We start from the raw sequence: 14,681 nt of genomic DNA, 5'->3' as shown, positions 1-14,681 counted from the left end.
TGGCTTAAAGGCTTTGTTTATAGACTATCTCAGATCCTGTACATGCAGCCGAATGGGTGTGAATTTCTGCCTAGGATCCTGGAGTGTTGATATCTGCAGGAATGTCCACAAAGGAGGGTTTTTGTTGTTTTTAAAGTTAAGGGTGCAGCTATGCTATTGAAGTTCTGTTCTTTGAATATTCCTCAATACAACAAGTGGGCTTTCAATCATGCCGATGTGCTGCTGATTTGACTTTATTGAGCCTTCCCCTGTGGATACCTACTAGCTGACCTGCTTTAGGATATTTCTAAATAAATTGAGATATATACATTTAAATATAACTAGAGGTCGAGTAGGGCTCTATTCAGAAGTTCGTTTTGGGGATGGGATAGCAGAGCAAAAATGAAATTGTCAATAACACTGTCTTTTCTAAGTATAACAAGTGACCGTACTTAGATGTAGCAGAAATATATTTTGTGGTTATAAAAAGTGAAAACGAATGGGAAAAATCTTCTGTCACATTTCAATCTATCTCATCTTAATACTTTTAAAAGACCACTCAGTTTGGAGCATTTTTAAACCTCAATCTTTTCCATTCCTCAATCTATCCAAAAGTGTTTGTCTTTGCAGCTTCTGATTTAAGACATGGTGATTATTTACCACAAGCAAGAGAAAGGAGAGCTCCTGTCACTGGAGGGTGAAAAACACATTGAGGCAAAAATTCCCAGCAAGGGAGCCTGGACTGCTCTTAGACTCTGAAGAGCTGCCACAATCAAGAAAACAGATTTGCTTTGTTGAAGTCTTGCATTACTTTATAGGAACTTGTAATAAATCAAGTTCTGGAGTCTGCTGGCCCTTGAGAATGGATCCAAACTAAGGGTGATTCCAAACTGCTAGGATTCCAGCAAAATATCCTTATTCATTTTGACAACAGATAAAGCTCAAAACCCACCAAACTCTCATTCCACAAACCGATAAGCTGAATTTAGAATCAAAGAGCTAGAACCATTTTGGTCCCTGAGTTCAATTCCCAGTTTGGTGAGAGAATCCAAATTCAAATACCTCTTTTGAGCACCTTAAATGAGATGCCACAACTTCTCCAAGGGACAACAAATTCCCCTGTTAATATGCTCTTAGTCACCTTCAGTTACATCTTTACACTAACAATACACATATCCAAGTACAGTCACACATGCCATTTCTAAACAACATGTTCAGCTACAGTGCAACTCATCTTCCCTTGGTCTATGTCTAGTTCTTCTCAGTTAGCTATTCGTTTTAACTTTCAACCTGTAAAATTAATTGAATCATTAAAAATTCAGGCATGTATATTGTTTTCATATTTCAATGAACAATTAAGCATCAACCAAGACAAGTACCTGATAGATAAAAGCATCTGTCAATAGAATTTGTGAAGACAAAGCCAGCCACAGAATGAACAATTGTTTTCCCATTTTGGAAATGGAAAGAAACATAGAGGAGAATTCATTTTATACAGATAAAGTTAATGAACAACTATTGTTTGGTAAAATTTGAGAAACCGTTAGTCTAATATTTACACAGAGATGTAAGTATGACTAACCTCTTCCTACGTACTACAACTTCCTCAAAATCTTGCTAAATATTCAAATATTGCTGCCTGGTTTAGTTTTTATTGTTTAGTCCCTGAGTACATTATCTGGAATTAAAATTACTCCTCAATCAACTGGTCATTGATCTTGTAATTCCAAAATTTAAGGATGAAGGCCAGGGTTCAACTTCATTATCTTAAAAAAATGTTTTCTTAAATGTTTCAGAAAGGTAGTAATCTTTGAGAAATATTGGGAACTGTGGCAGTTTTTTCCATACGAAATTTATCAAATATATCTGGGGTTTTTTAGAAGCCAAGACATTTTTATTATCATCTATTTGCACTGCGTAGATATAATAATAATAATAATAATAATAATAATAATAATAATAATAATAATAATAATAATAATAATAATAATAATAATAATAATAATAATAATAATAATAATAATAATAATAAAGTTGGAAGGGACCTTGGAGGTCATCTAGTCCAACCCCCTGCTCAGGCAGGAAATCCTATACCATTTCGGACAAATGACTGTCCAGTTTCTTCTTAAAAACTCCCAGTGTTGGAGCATTCACAGCTTCTGGACGCAGGTTGTTCCACTGATTAATTGTTCTAACTGTCAGGAAATTTCTCCTTAGTTCTCTTTGGTTAGTTTCCATCCGTTGCTTTCATGTCCTGCCTTCAGAAGCTTTGGAGAATAGTTTGACTCCCTCTTCTTTGTGGCAGCCCTGAGATATTGGAACACTGCTATCATGTCACCCCTTGTCCTTCCCTTCATTAAACTAGACATACCCAATTCCAGCAACCGTTCCTTATATGTTTTAGCCTCCAGTCCCCTGATCATCTTTGTTCCTCTTTTCTGTACTCTTTCCAGATTCTCAACATCTTTTTTACATCGTGGTGACCAAAGCTGGATGCAATATTCCAAGTGTGGCCTTACCAAGGCATTATAAAGTGGTATTAACACTTCACGTGATCTTGATTCTATCCCTCTGTTAATGCAGCCTAGCACTGTGTTGGCCTTTTTGGCAGCAGCAGTATGCTGCTAGCTCATATTTAAGTGATTGTCCACTATTTATTTATTTATTTATTTATTTATTATAACTTATATGCCGCCCTATGACTCCAAGATCCCTCTCACAGTTACTACTATTGAGCAAGGTAGAAGCCAACACATTTTTATTATCATCTATTTGCACTGCGTAGATATAATAATAATAATAATAATAATAATAATAATAATAATAATAATAATAATAATAATAATAATAATAATAATCATCATCATCATCATCATCATCATCATCATCATCATCATCATCATCATCATCATCATCCCAACCCCCTGCTGAGTCAGGAAACCCTATACCATTTCAGACAAATGGCTGTCCAGTCTCTTCTTAAAAACAGCTTCTGGAGACAGATTGTTCCATTGATTAATTGTTCTAATTGCCAAAAAGTTCTCCTTAATTCTAGGTTGCTTCTTGTCCTGCCTTCTTGTGCTGCTTGACTCCCTGTTCTTTGTGGCAGCTCCTAAGATATTGGAACACTGCTATCATGTCCCCCCTCATCCTTCTCTTCATTAAAGTAGACCAGGGAGAGGCAACCTTGGCTCTTTTATAACTTGTGGCTGACTCAAGAATTCTGGGAGTTGAAGTCCACAAGTCATAAAAGAACCAAGGTTGCCTACCGCTGAACTAGACTTACCCAATTCCAGCAACCATTCCTTATATGTTTAAGCCTCCAGTCCCCTAATCATCTTTGTTGCTCTCCTCTGTACTCTTTCTAGATTCTTGACATCTATTTTACATCGTGGTGAACAAAGCTGGATGCAATATTCCAAGTGTGGCCTTACCAAGGCATTGTAAAGTGGTATTAATACTTCATGTGATCTTGATTCTATCCCTCTGTTAATGCAGCCTACCACTATGTTGGCTTTTTTGGCAGCTCCAGCACACTGCTGGCTCATATTTAAGTGATTGTCGACTAGGACTCCGAGATCCCTCTCATAGTTGCTACTATTGAGCAAGGTACCACCTACTATACCTGTGCATTTGGTTTTTCTTGCCTAAATATAGAACCTTACTTTTTTCACCATTAAATTTCATTTTGTTAGATAGCGCCCAATGTTCCAATCTGTCAAGATCCTTCTGTATCTTAAGCCTATCTTCTGGAGTGTTGGCTATTCCTGCCAGCTTGGTGTAGCCTGCAAATTTGATGAGTTTCACATCTATCCCCTCATCCAAATCGTTGATGAATATGTTGAAGAGCACTGGGCCCAGAACAGAACCCTGGTGCACCCCACTACATACTTTCCTCCATGTAGATGCAGTTCTATTGAGGACCACATGCTGAGTACTGCCGGTCAGCGAGCTACGAATCCATTTGGTACTGATGCTGTCTAACCCACATTTTTCTTGTGGTCTACTTTATCAAATGCCTTACTGAAGTCCAAGTAAATTATATCCACAGCATTTCTCTGGTCCACTAATTTTGTCACTTGGTCAAAGAATGCAATAAGATTTGTCTGGCATGATCTGTCTTTGACAAACCCATGTTGGCTTTTAGTAATGACTTTCTTTGCCTCTAGGTGTTTGCTGATTCGTTGCTTGATTACACTGGTGATATTAATATAACTCACACTTTGTCTGGGTTAAATCCTAGGATTGCCAAACTCTTCTTTTGAAGTAAGTACTGCAACATTCAGATCAATAAAATAACCCCACATTTTCTATAAAATCTATCTTTGACTCTTTGACTGTTTTATCCTTGTTGCTGGATATGAGGAAATATTTTCTCATTGGTAAAAAACCAATCAATTATTCCAATGGTTAATTCTGCTGTTATTTACCTTTTTTTTCATTTTAAATCATGACTGCAGTTAATTTGTTACCATGCTGGCAGCTCTGTTATTTTGAGGAATATCAAAATAACAGAGCTGGAAGGGACCTTAGAGGTCTTCTAGACCAACCCCCTGCTCAATCAGGAAACCCTATACCACTTCAGACAAACGGTTGCCCTGTCTCTTCTTAAAAACTTAAAACTGGAAAATTAATAAAACTTGTTTAAAAAAAACTTTCAGTGATGGAGCACCCACAACTTGTGAAAGTAAGCCATTCTACAGATTAATTGTTCTGTCAGGAAATCACTATTCTTTCTACATCCTGAAAATGAATTAATTTCTTCATCTTCATCCAGACCTTTTAAATGACTGAATAATCAAGTCCTTTTCTCAGAACTGGGATTTCATCCAGTATGTAGCTATAAATTAATACACATTACCATGCTGAGTCTAAAAAGAAAAGATTGCTGAAGAATGTATTCTCTGTCTCCACCCCCTCTTTCTCTCCTCCCCTCCTTCGCTCTCTCTCTCTCTCTCTCTTCCTCCCTCTCTCCCCCTCCTTTTATTCATTCCTAGCTGGGCTAAGTCTACACACTTCATCCAAAACTATTCTATTATGATCATTTTATTCTTTTTAAATGAGACCTGTTACAGCTGCTGTTCTATTTAATTACTTGGTATTCTTTTAAAATACTCCATATGCTCAGAAGAATGAATCCTCTAACAAGGACTCTGAGTAGAACTCTCCAATATAAATTAAAATAAGGAATGAATGAATAAATGAACAAACAGTAGGAGAGCTTTCCTCATTTTGGGGAAATGGGCCAATCCAAGGCAAGGACAGGAGGAGGAGGAAGAATAACATACTGGATAATCAGCAAATTACGATTGGGTTATCAGTGGCAAAAAAAACCCCAAATCTCTTTCCATTCTGTAAGTAACAGAGCTTCTGGGTCACTAATTTATAGGAAAGGCTGGATTAATAAACATCTAGGCTATGGAGAAACTGAAGAATGAGCAGCTCTAATGTTTATATATTGGGTTGAATCCAGCAATGTGCTTCTGGCACAAGATTGGGCAGGAAATGTTTTTTTCTCAATTGGAGAGAATATCTGGACTGTGGGGTCCATGGTACTCTCTGAGCTTGGTTGTTTGCTTGCAGACATTTCATTACTGTACTAGGTAGCTGTCGTGGTTCCGATAGATGAGAAGAACTCCAAGGCAAAAATGTTTCCTTAAAGAACATATTTATTTGGCTACATAATATCGGCATGTTCAAAAGTGAACCCAAGACTGATACACCCCCCCACAAAGTTACAATGTTACCAAGTGAAACTTCCCACCCCATTAGTATGTCATAAATCACGTTCCCCAATTAACTACAGTCCGCCAAAATGCACTAGGTTTTTCCAGCTAAGTCCAATGTTACACCCGCAATACATCCTCTCTTCTGGTAATAACAATTTTTCGCATTAGGCAAATACAATTCTTATTATTGTTAGAAAACATACAATTTTTTCTTTTTTCTCATCACTCCCTACCTTTTTGGTTTGTTTTCTTGGGATTTATGATTGGTTTTGTGTTCTAGAGATTCTAATGATTGGTCACCCTTCTCCCTCAATTTTAGTTTAAAGCTCTTCTAATGAGTTGGACCAGTCTTTTTCCAAGTACATTTGCAGCCCATCTCTTGCCAAGAGTCCTTCGCGTAGGAAATGCAGTCTATAGTCCAGGAAACCAAAGTTTTCTTGGCAACACCAACCCTTTAGCCAGTGGTTTATTTCTAGAATTCTTTTTTCTCAATGGATGTTGGCTTTTTGTTGGGAGTACTGATGAGAACACTACTTGTGCTCCTAGCTCCTTAACTTTATTACCTAGTTGCTTATAGTCTCTCAGTATTGTGCTCAGGTTCTTTGTTGTGTCATTTGTCCCAATGTGAAGGAGTAGGAGAGGGTAGTAATCTGTGGGCCTAATTATTTTGGTTAGGTTCTCAGCCACGTCTTTGACTTTTTGCTCCAGGGAGACAACATACTTCCCTGTATTGTATGTCCGGCCTGCAAATGGCTGATTCTGTTCCATTGAGAATAGAATCTCCTATAACCAGCACTCACCATTTTTTTATGGGTGGGGGTGCAATCTGAGGTGGGTTTTTTTGGTAAAAACTAGAAAAGACATTATTGTTTTTGTGGAATTATTTCTGGTTCAGCAGAAATTAGCATAATGGTCACATGTGAACAATTATATACTTTTATATAATCTAATGCACTCATTACATTAATTGCCTGGAAACCCAGCCCCAAACTCCTTTTTAAAAAAAATATTTTATTAAACTGGCAAGATGTCATTATTGTTACACTTATCAGGAACAATTTTTCTTTATTATTAACCCAACAAGGCAATGTAGATTGATTTGTATCACAATAACATATGCCATTTTGAACTAAATTGAAAAAAATATGACTTCTTAGTAAGGAAAATAATAGGCTTTTGTTTTTGTTTTTTAGAAAACAAAATCAGTTCTTTGAATTTAAGTTTCCACAAGGTACCAAATTTTATGGACATAGCAGTGTTATTCAACAAGTATGGCCATTCATTCTTATGTCCATAATGTAATTAAACTAAAAAACATGTGGAAGATTTTATGCTATTCAATAAAATCATGGACATTAGGCAGTAAAAATCTTCTGCTGTTAAGTGTGTTCTTTAATTTTTTATTTTCAGTGGCCAGCAGAAAAGTTCAGTTTGACTAGATCCAGTTCTATAATCCTTCCCACGTGTCCTGAAAAATAGAAAAATAGAAGTGTTAAGTAGTAGATTTATTACTGATAAAAGCTATAGCCAGACATAAACCACTAGTGGTATTAAATTATTGTCTGATTAGCTGATTTGCTTTGGTTATCCTAGATTTGCAGTGAGGGGTCTAAACGTTACAGTACTTTTTTAAAAAAAGGTTTAACAGGGTATTACAGTTATATTGAAAAGAAATTTACCCCAAATCAATAACATGGACCACTAGGAGGCATTATGTGACTGGTTTCACCTCTAATTGGGTATCCTAGAGTAGGGGTATCTGGATATTATTCTAAGGGGTTCAAATTACATGGGACATACCGTGTCTGAGGAAACCTAGTAAGAATGAAATTGGTTAGTTGATGCCTTCTGTTAATCAATGTAACTGAAAATACCACACAATGTAAAAAATAGAAAAAAATCACACACCCTGTCCAAAAGATACATTGGAGCTTATATAGCATCCTATCCATGGATGTGTGACATAATGTAATATTTGTATCTCTCTGCTCTGAGAGCTTAAAGGAAGGTAGACCCTTCTGACGGAGCGTCCAAAATCAAGGACTAAATAAATCATTACAAAATTTTTAATTTCTAACACTTGTGAGAATCCTCTCCCTTTAAGTAAACCTTTTCCACAACTCCATTCCATTTGCATTCTCAAATCCATGATGAAAGCTAACTTCTAAAGATTAAAATTTTTAGTCTAGAGAAAAAGGCAACAAAAACAAGAGAATAACAGGGTTGGAAGGGACCTTGGAGGTCTTGTAGTCCAGCCCCCTGCTCAAGCAGGAAACCCTATAACATTATAGACAAATGGTTGTCTAATCTTTTCTTTAAAACCTCCAGTGTTGGAGCATCCACAATTTATGGAGGCAAGTCGTTCCACTGTTTAATTGTTCTCATTATCAGGAAATTTCTCCTTATTTCTAGGTTGGTTCTCTCCTTGGTTAGTTTCCATCCGTTGCTTCTTGTCCTGCCCTCAGGTGCTTTGGCGAATAGATTGAGTTCCTCTTCTCTGTGGGAGCCCCTCAGATATTGGAACACTGCTATCATGTCACCCCTTGTCCTTCTCTTCATTAGACTAAACATACTCAATTCCTGCAACAGTTCTTCTGTAAACATAGTTTATCAAGTAATTACTTTTTAGTTTCTCTCACCTGGTGGATAAATAGAGCTGTCCCTGTACAGAAATGAATCTTGCTTGGCCAGAATATATTTCAAAATATGTATCAGAGAAAAACGGACCTGGAGAACACAAATAGACATAAACCCACAATTACAATTTTTAATGTAATAGCCTAGACAATCTAGAGGCAGGTTACATCCTGCTTAAATCTGTCACATTTGAGGTCTGTTAAATATTTTCCCTTTGCTTTTCTTTAAGTAGTTATGATCAATGAATCATTCAGCATTTTAACTGCATATTTTGGGATTATATTTTGATCAGTCCATACCAATTCAAAGCTACAATCTAAACTTCAAGCCACTTTTGTTGTGCTTTTTCAAATAACTCTTACATTTATGAGTTATGACAGAGGTCTCCAACCTTTTGAGCACCAGGGACCGGTTCCATGGAGAGATGTTTTTCTGCGGACTGGAGGGGGCCTGTTTTCATGTACTGCCTGCATCCCACAGATGGGCTTTGCTTGTTTGTGCGGACCGGTTTCTGGCATGCTGGGTCCCAGTGCAGGTCCACAGACCGGGGGCTGAGGACCCCTGAGATATGAACATTTCTGGAATTTTGATGCACTATTGTGCTACTAGTTAATTGTGAAATTACTTTTCCATTCAGAAAGCTTCATCCATGCTAGAGTGTGCCATATATTTTTCTCCAAGACCATCATAATCAGTGTAGGCAATAGATTTGGCTTTATCCTCTGTTGGAATACGTTTTGTTGGAATGTATTTTATGCAACAATTACAGTAGTATTTAGTCAGTGGATGGCAGTATTTACAAGTTGGAACTATGGTACATACTCTATGACCTTTTTGTTCTAAGTAAAGTTTCCTGTTTCCTGTTACAGTTAAAAAAAACAGTTAAGCAGTCAAGCACATGGTAAGTGAATATTCTGTTTGTTCTGTAGTGCTACATATAAACAAAATCCCACAAATTTTACACACACACACACAAACCATTTGTAACCCTCGGAGGCAATTTCCAAAGGGCACTAGAATTGGCTCTGATTTACTACATCAATATCGTTATTACAAAACGCTGTGATCAGGAAGCCTTGATTAAAAAAATAATGTAAATAGAGGCAAAGTTGCAAGACCATCAGATATATTTCTCCAAACGAGAAATGGAAAAGGAAACAATCCAGTTTTCTTTTTCCTCACCCTGAAGAAATATGTGCTTCCATAGACACAGTCTTTGTACTCTTCTGAATCACTAGAAAGCTTTTTTTGATAAGAAAACTTATCAAAGGCCATTTCCATACGAATAGTTTTCACTCTCCCAACCCTCAGTTTAGAAGGTTATTATATTTTTTGCTACTGACTTGGAGTGCTAGGAACAAAGTGTGAAACTCACTAGCACCCAAAAGCAATTTCCCCCATTGCTGAGAAGAAAACCACAAGGCTATTTATATGTTCATGAAGTCACTAAGTGTCAAAATTGATTCAAGCGCAAATATATCTTTTTAATGCTCATGTACCTCAAAGGGTTATCTAGCAAGACTAGCAAGATAATGTGGATAAGGTGCTTTGTGGATACTATGATCATATTAAAAAGCCAAATTTAATTCCAAATTGTATTACTGTAGTCTATAGCAGTAGTTAAATACTTACCAAAAAGTCCAGTAACTTGTTTAGAAAAAGAATTGCTATTCTCAAAGTACAACCCAAGCCGATCCAGTGGAGGAGGTGTATAGAAAATTTTGGTCACAATGTTGTCTGGTCCTGAGAGAAAGAGACTCTCTCCACTTGTCAGTGTAATGTTTAGCCTAAGACAGAACAAATTGTATTATTTTCCAATATTCCTTTGATAATTTGTCATGCTGATGTAATAATTTAATATTGCTCATACTGTTATTGGTAAACATAATTTTAATAAAACATATGTAAATGAATATTTTTGCATTTGTTTCTTATTATATATCCCTTATATAGTTCCCGGAAGTAATTTACACAGCATGTTTCAGCACAATGGCCTTACAGAAAATTAGAAAATGCTTATTCAAGAATCACTTCTTGTTTTCAGGCTTACATCTCATGCTTTATTAAGGAGTCTTAAGTAGCTTATCTAGATTTGTGGCTGTAGGGCGAAGGCAAAATCTCAACTGTTTTCCCCATCTGTATGATGGATATTTATCAAATAATTATCCACCACCCCCTTTTTTTTTAAAGCTGGGAATTTGAATCCTATTAAATCTCAGGCATCATAGGTCTTTCTAATATCTAGTTAACAACTGAAAAATTAGACACAGGATACTATAGTTTTTATATCAACTAGATTTAATTTGATTTTATTTAAATGAATTAAAACCACCACCTTTTCCCAAGGAACAAAGGGCTAAAAATTGCAACATGGAAAGATTAATTAGATTGAATTTCAAGCTGATGGTCTAGCCGGAATGGACACCATCTAAGCAATGGATCTCAAATATCCAAATAATTTATTTATATTCTCAAACATAAATTCTTAAATTATCAGTTTGACAGATTACGCAAAAAGAGACTATGTTCAAATATATCCATAACAAACTGACCAAATGCTGTATTGGCTGCATTAATCTTTAATTCTATCTTAATGAAGGAGTGTAAATTAGATGTGAGAAATTTTACCTACAAATGCAATAGCAAGTAGTCATGTTGGTTGACCCAAAGTTTTCCTAACTATTCCTTGGGCTTGTATAAACAATTCCTTGGGATTGTATAAGCCAATTTTACTAACTGTTCCTTGAGATTGTATAAACAACATCATAAGCCAATTTTAAGAAAGCTGCATAGTGGCAGATTCCTAATAGAGTAGGCCTCATAAGGGTTTAAAGCATATGATATTTTTTCTGAACATATATTATGAAGCATCTGTTACAGTAAAATGTTTTAAAGCTATGTACATATATCCAGGGAGGTAAAAAATAAAGCCAATTCAATATTATTAACATTGCAACCTGACATACAAGGATTTTCATTTTATGGGCATTGTTTCTGGGAGGAAGAAAGAACACCTTTCAGTCTGACAGATTATGCAAAAGAAACGTATGTTTTAGGGATTGGAGACTTCAATTGTCTGTAAAAGAAAACTAAAAACAACAATTTACCCTTCAATTGTTAAAGATTCTGTGTCATTCCACACAAAAGAGTCACTGGAGCCATTACTTTTCAGCGTAATTTGTTTTGTTGACACATTTATTTCCAGGTTAAGCCTTGGATAACTTATTTCAAACTGTGTAAAATGCTTGTTTTCACCAAACTTGCCAGTCACTTGGATCCCTACAAATATGTAAAGGTACACTCAGGAAATGTATTAGTGTTTACCTAACATTCATTAGTACAGAAATAATTGCCATATAAATTGCCATACAATGAATAAAAAACATCTGAATCTCACAGGATTGCTCTTTGCTTAATCTGATTGCCAATTCAGTGCACTATTTATTTAGACTTAAAACCTAAGATGAGTTTAATCCACTTAAGATTTAGATGGGAGACCACCAAATCCCCCCAATATTACTAGCTAGACAGAAAAGCTTTCTACGTCCACATTTATGTCTACTATATCTACACTATATTTACAACTAAGTCCAGGGAGAAGGTGTGTAAACATGTCCATGAACTTCACCAGCAGTCAAGCTTAATTTGGAGATGACTTAGTTACATTACACAAATAATTACAAAATGTGTTTTGGTCCAGATAGCTGACAGGCATTAATCCATCATGCCAATGCTGCTAAATATTTTTTACATCTGTGCAGCAAATATATATAATATAAGACAATCAATAAAGAGTTGATAGAAATCTCCAACATTTAAAATAAATATCACAAATAATCAGTAGATTTAGGAACAAAGAAAAGTCAGTACATCCATATATACATATTGGAATCTGCAACGTTACAATGCATTTATCTGAAATGAGATGAAAAGTACAGTCAACGAAAACAAGAATCAGAAAAGAATAGATTTTCATAGATTGTCAGAAGGAAAACATTCCTATAGAACTTTGAATATTCATATCTACCGAATTCTTTATGGAAATCACTTACCTTTCTCTGGATCAGACAACAGATTTAAGGGTGTTTGTGGCTGACAACTAAAAGTTACACAAACTAAATATTTTTCATGAGGTACTTGAAAAAGGAAATGGGGATCTACAGTCCCGGAAAATCCTGGAAAGAAAAGTAATTATTAGCATGTATTTTATACTGATTTGTGGAATTGTCCAAGATCCCTAATATCTTAGCTAAGCTTTATGGCTGACAAAATTGAGCTAATTATAATTAGTATCAACAGCAGGCTGCAAAAGTTTACTATATATTAATTAACAGAGCTTTCAAATTCTTCACGGAGTACTTTGTTTCATCAAATGTCCATGCACAGCGCCCGAAAAGTCTGGATTTTTCACTCAGTAACAAAATAAAATAGCCTGTTAATGAGCTGGCATTAGGCACCTAGACTGGCATGAGGCACCTAGACTACAGTGCCATACGACTATTATTTCTTGCATTTTCCTTTGTGAAGCATATAAACATAAACACTTTTAAATACTTATGAACCTCTTTCATATTTGCTCCCTTTTCAGGTTTGTCATTTTTTCCCCATCAAGAAAATACGATCACTGTAATTTAAACCCAAGTTGCACTTATGGAGCCAAAACATATGAAGACGAAGTAAACTGACAGCCTCAATTGCTTTCCCTCTGCTGTTTTGCTGCAGTAGATTAAATACACCATCTGAGATGCTTTAAAAGGATATCTAGAGATGCCTTAGTGGTGAGAGGGACAGCATATAAATTTAATAAATAATAATCATATGGTTTTTCTACTCTGATGCTAATATTATTCTTAAAATAATGGTGTCAACTTTCTTTAAGATTAACGAAATACAGATTCATTGCTTGTTTTTCTCCCCCACTTTACAGAATGGAGAGATTGCTTAAACAAGGGGGGGAGGGGAACAAAAAAATTGATCTCTTTACATAATCTCTCCTGTGCCTGACCTGTTCTTTTGTTCCCCCTCCTTCCCCCTCTCAGAATGAAGAGATTGGAGACGAAGAGATTACAAGAGAATAAGCACCACACAAATGGGGAATAATACACTGGCTGTTTGCATGATGTGCTCAGGGCTGCTGACTCTTTTGTAACCCCTTCCTCTCTAATGAATGTAAATACAAACATTGTTTCCCTTCTTGCTAATTATCCCAGCATGGGGGTGAGCATTCCAAAGGGGAGGGAGGGGTTGTGTGTCAAGGTTCTAGCTGATGATCCCAATGGAAGTAAGCACACCTGCGACATTCCAATCTCTAATGCAAAACTTTATTGAGTACAGCATACCGGCACTAATGAATAGAAAACCAGCCCTAGCAATATGGTGCCAGAAAGATAATTAAAAAAGTAAAACCTTCCCTCCCCTCTCAGGTCACATTGTCCAATTAGTCTTCAGGCAGTTGTTATGAGAAGAAAGACTCTGCTCGCCATAACATAGCTCTGCGACCTTGCTTCCCATAGGGATAGAAACCACCTATGCATTCCATATGTTCCCCTCTCTCCTTGTAACTGCTGGCAAACTAGAAGCGGCATGGCTATCCTAGCCCAAGCAATCTTCATAGCTTAATGCCAGCGTTTCTCAATCTCAGCAACTTTAAGATGTGTTGACCAACTCCATGCTGGATGGAGAACTCTGGGAATTGAAGTCCACACATCTTAATGTTTCAGAGATTGAGAAAATATACATCATGATTCAGGGGTGGTGGATATTGCACAATATTATGTAATACTATTTTCTTTCAAATTTTTTATGCTAGCAGGTCTACTTATTTTACAAAATGACTGTACAGCATATTAAAAAGGTTGATCAAAGTTTTGTAATTTGCCTTAATAAGAATACAAAGCATGTCTAATATGGGAGTCTAACCCAAATGAAATGGGCAAAAGTCTCTATCTGCATAGCAGAACCATTGACACCTACTGATATTGTATCAATCTATTTTTGCATATGGGCAATACACTGATTGACCATGAGTTCCTGACTTTAACATTGTGGTTGAAATGCACTTTCATTCATGACTTTGGTCTCGGCTCTTTAAAATATCTCCCTGATGATTTTAAGACTGGATGATCTGCAGAAGTGTACATGACTCGGTGGAAAATCAGACGGCGGCTTGGGAGTCAACTGCCGCCGCTGCATTGGACCGAGTCGTGCCTCTGCGGCCTCTGACCCGGCGTAGGTCTCGACTGGCTCCCTGGTTCTCCGGGGAGCTGAGAGAGATGAAACGCCGGAAAAGACGCCTAGAGAGCTGTTGGAGGGCCAGCCGAACCGAATCCGCGCGAA

At 36.5% G+C, this 14,681-nt stretch overlaps 2 protein-coding genes across 2 annotated transcripts in view; both read right to left on the bottom strand.

Annotated features, from left to right (window-relative positions):
* Positions 1-9,620, bottom strand: part of LOC107290776 (inter-alpha-trypsin inhibitor heavy chain H4-like) — a 50,273-nt gene extending 40,653 nt beyond the window's left edge. The window contains exon 1 of the mRNA XM_015819692.2: positions 9,528-9,620. Coding sequence (XP_015675178.2) covers positions 9,528-9,620 — 93 coding nt within the window. The remainder of the gene's footprint in view (positions 1-9,527) is intronic.
* Positions 9,621-11,448: 1,828 nt separating this feature from the next.
* The window catches only part of LOC107290775 (inter-alpha-trypsin inhibitor heavy chain H4-like), a 31,211-nt gene continuing 27,978 nt past the window's right edge, over positions 11,449-14,681 (bottom strand). Inside the window, exons 14-15 of the mRNA XM_015819691.1 lie at positions 12,398-12,520; positions 11,449-11,624 (exon numbers count right to left, since the gene is read on the bottom strand). Coding sequence (XP_015675177.1) covers positions 11,449-11,624; positions 12,398-12,520 — 299 coding nt within the window. The remainder of the gene's footprint in view (positions 11,625-12,397; positions 12,521-14,681) is intronic.

Source organism: Protobothrops mucrosquamatus, unplaced genomic scaffold (genome assembly GCF_001527695.2).
Source record: "Protobothrops mucrosquamatus isolate PMUCROS unplaced genomic scaffold, P.Mucros_1.0 scaffold967, whole genome shotgun sequence".
In the NCBI taxonomy this organism is placed as follows: Eukaryota; Metazoa; Chordata; class Lepidosauria; order Squamata; family Viperidae; genus Protobothrops; species Protobothrops mucrosquamatus.
This window is presented reverse-complemented; position numbering and strand designations above follow the sequence as displayed.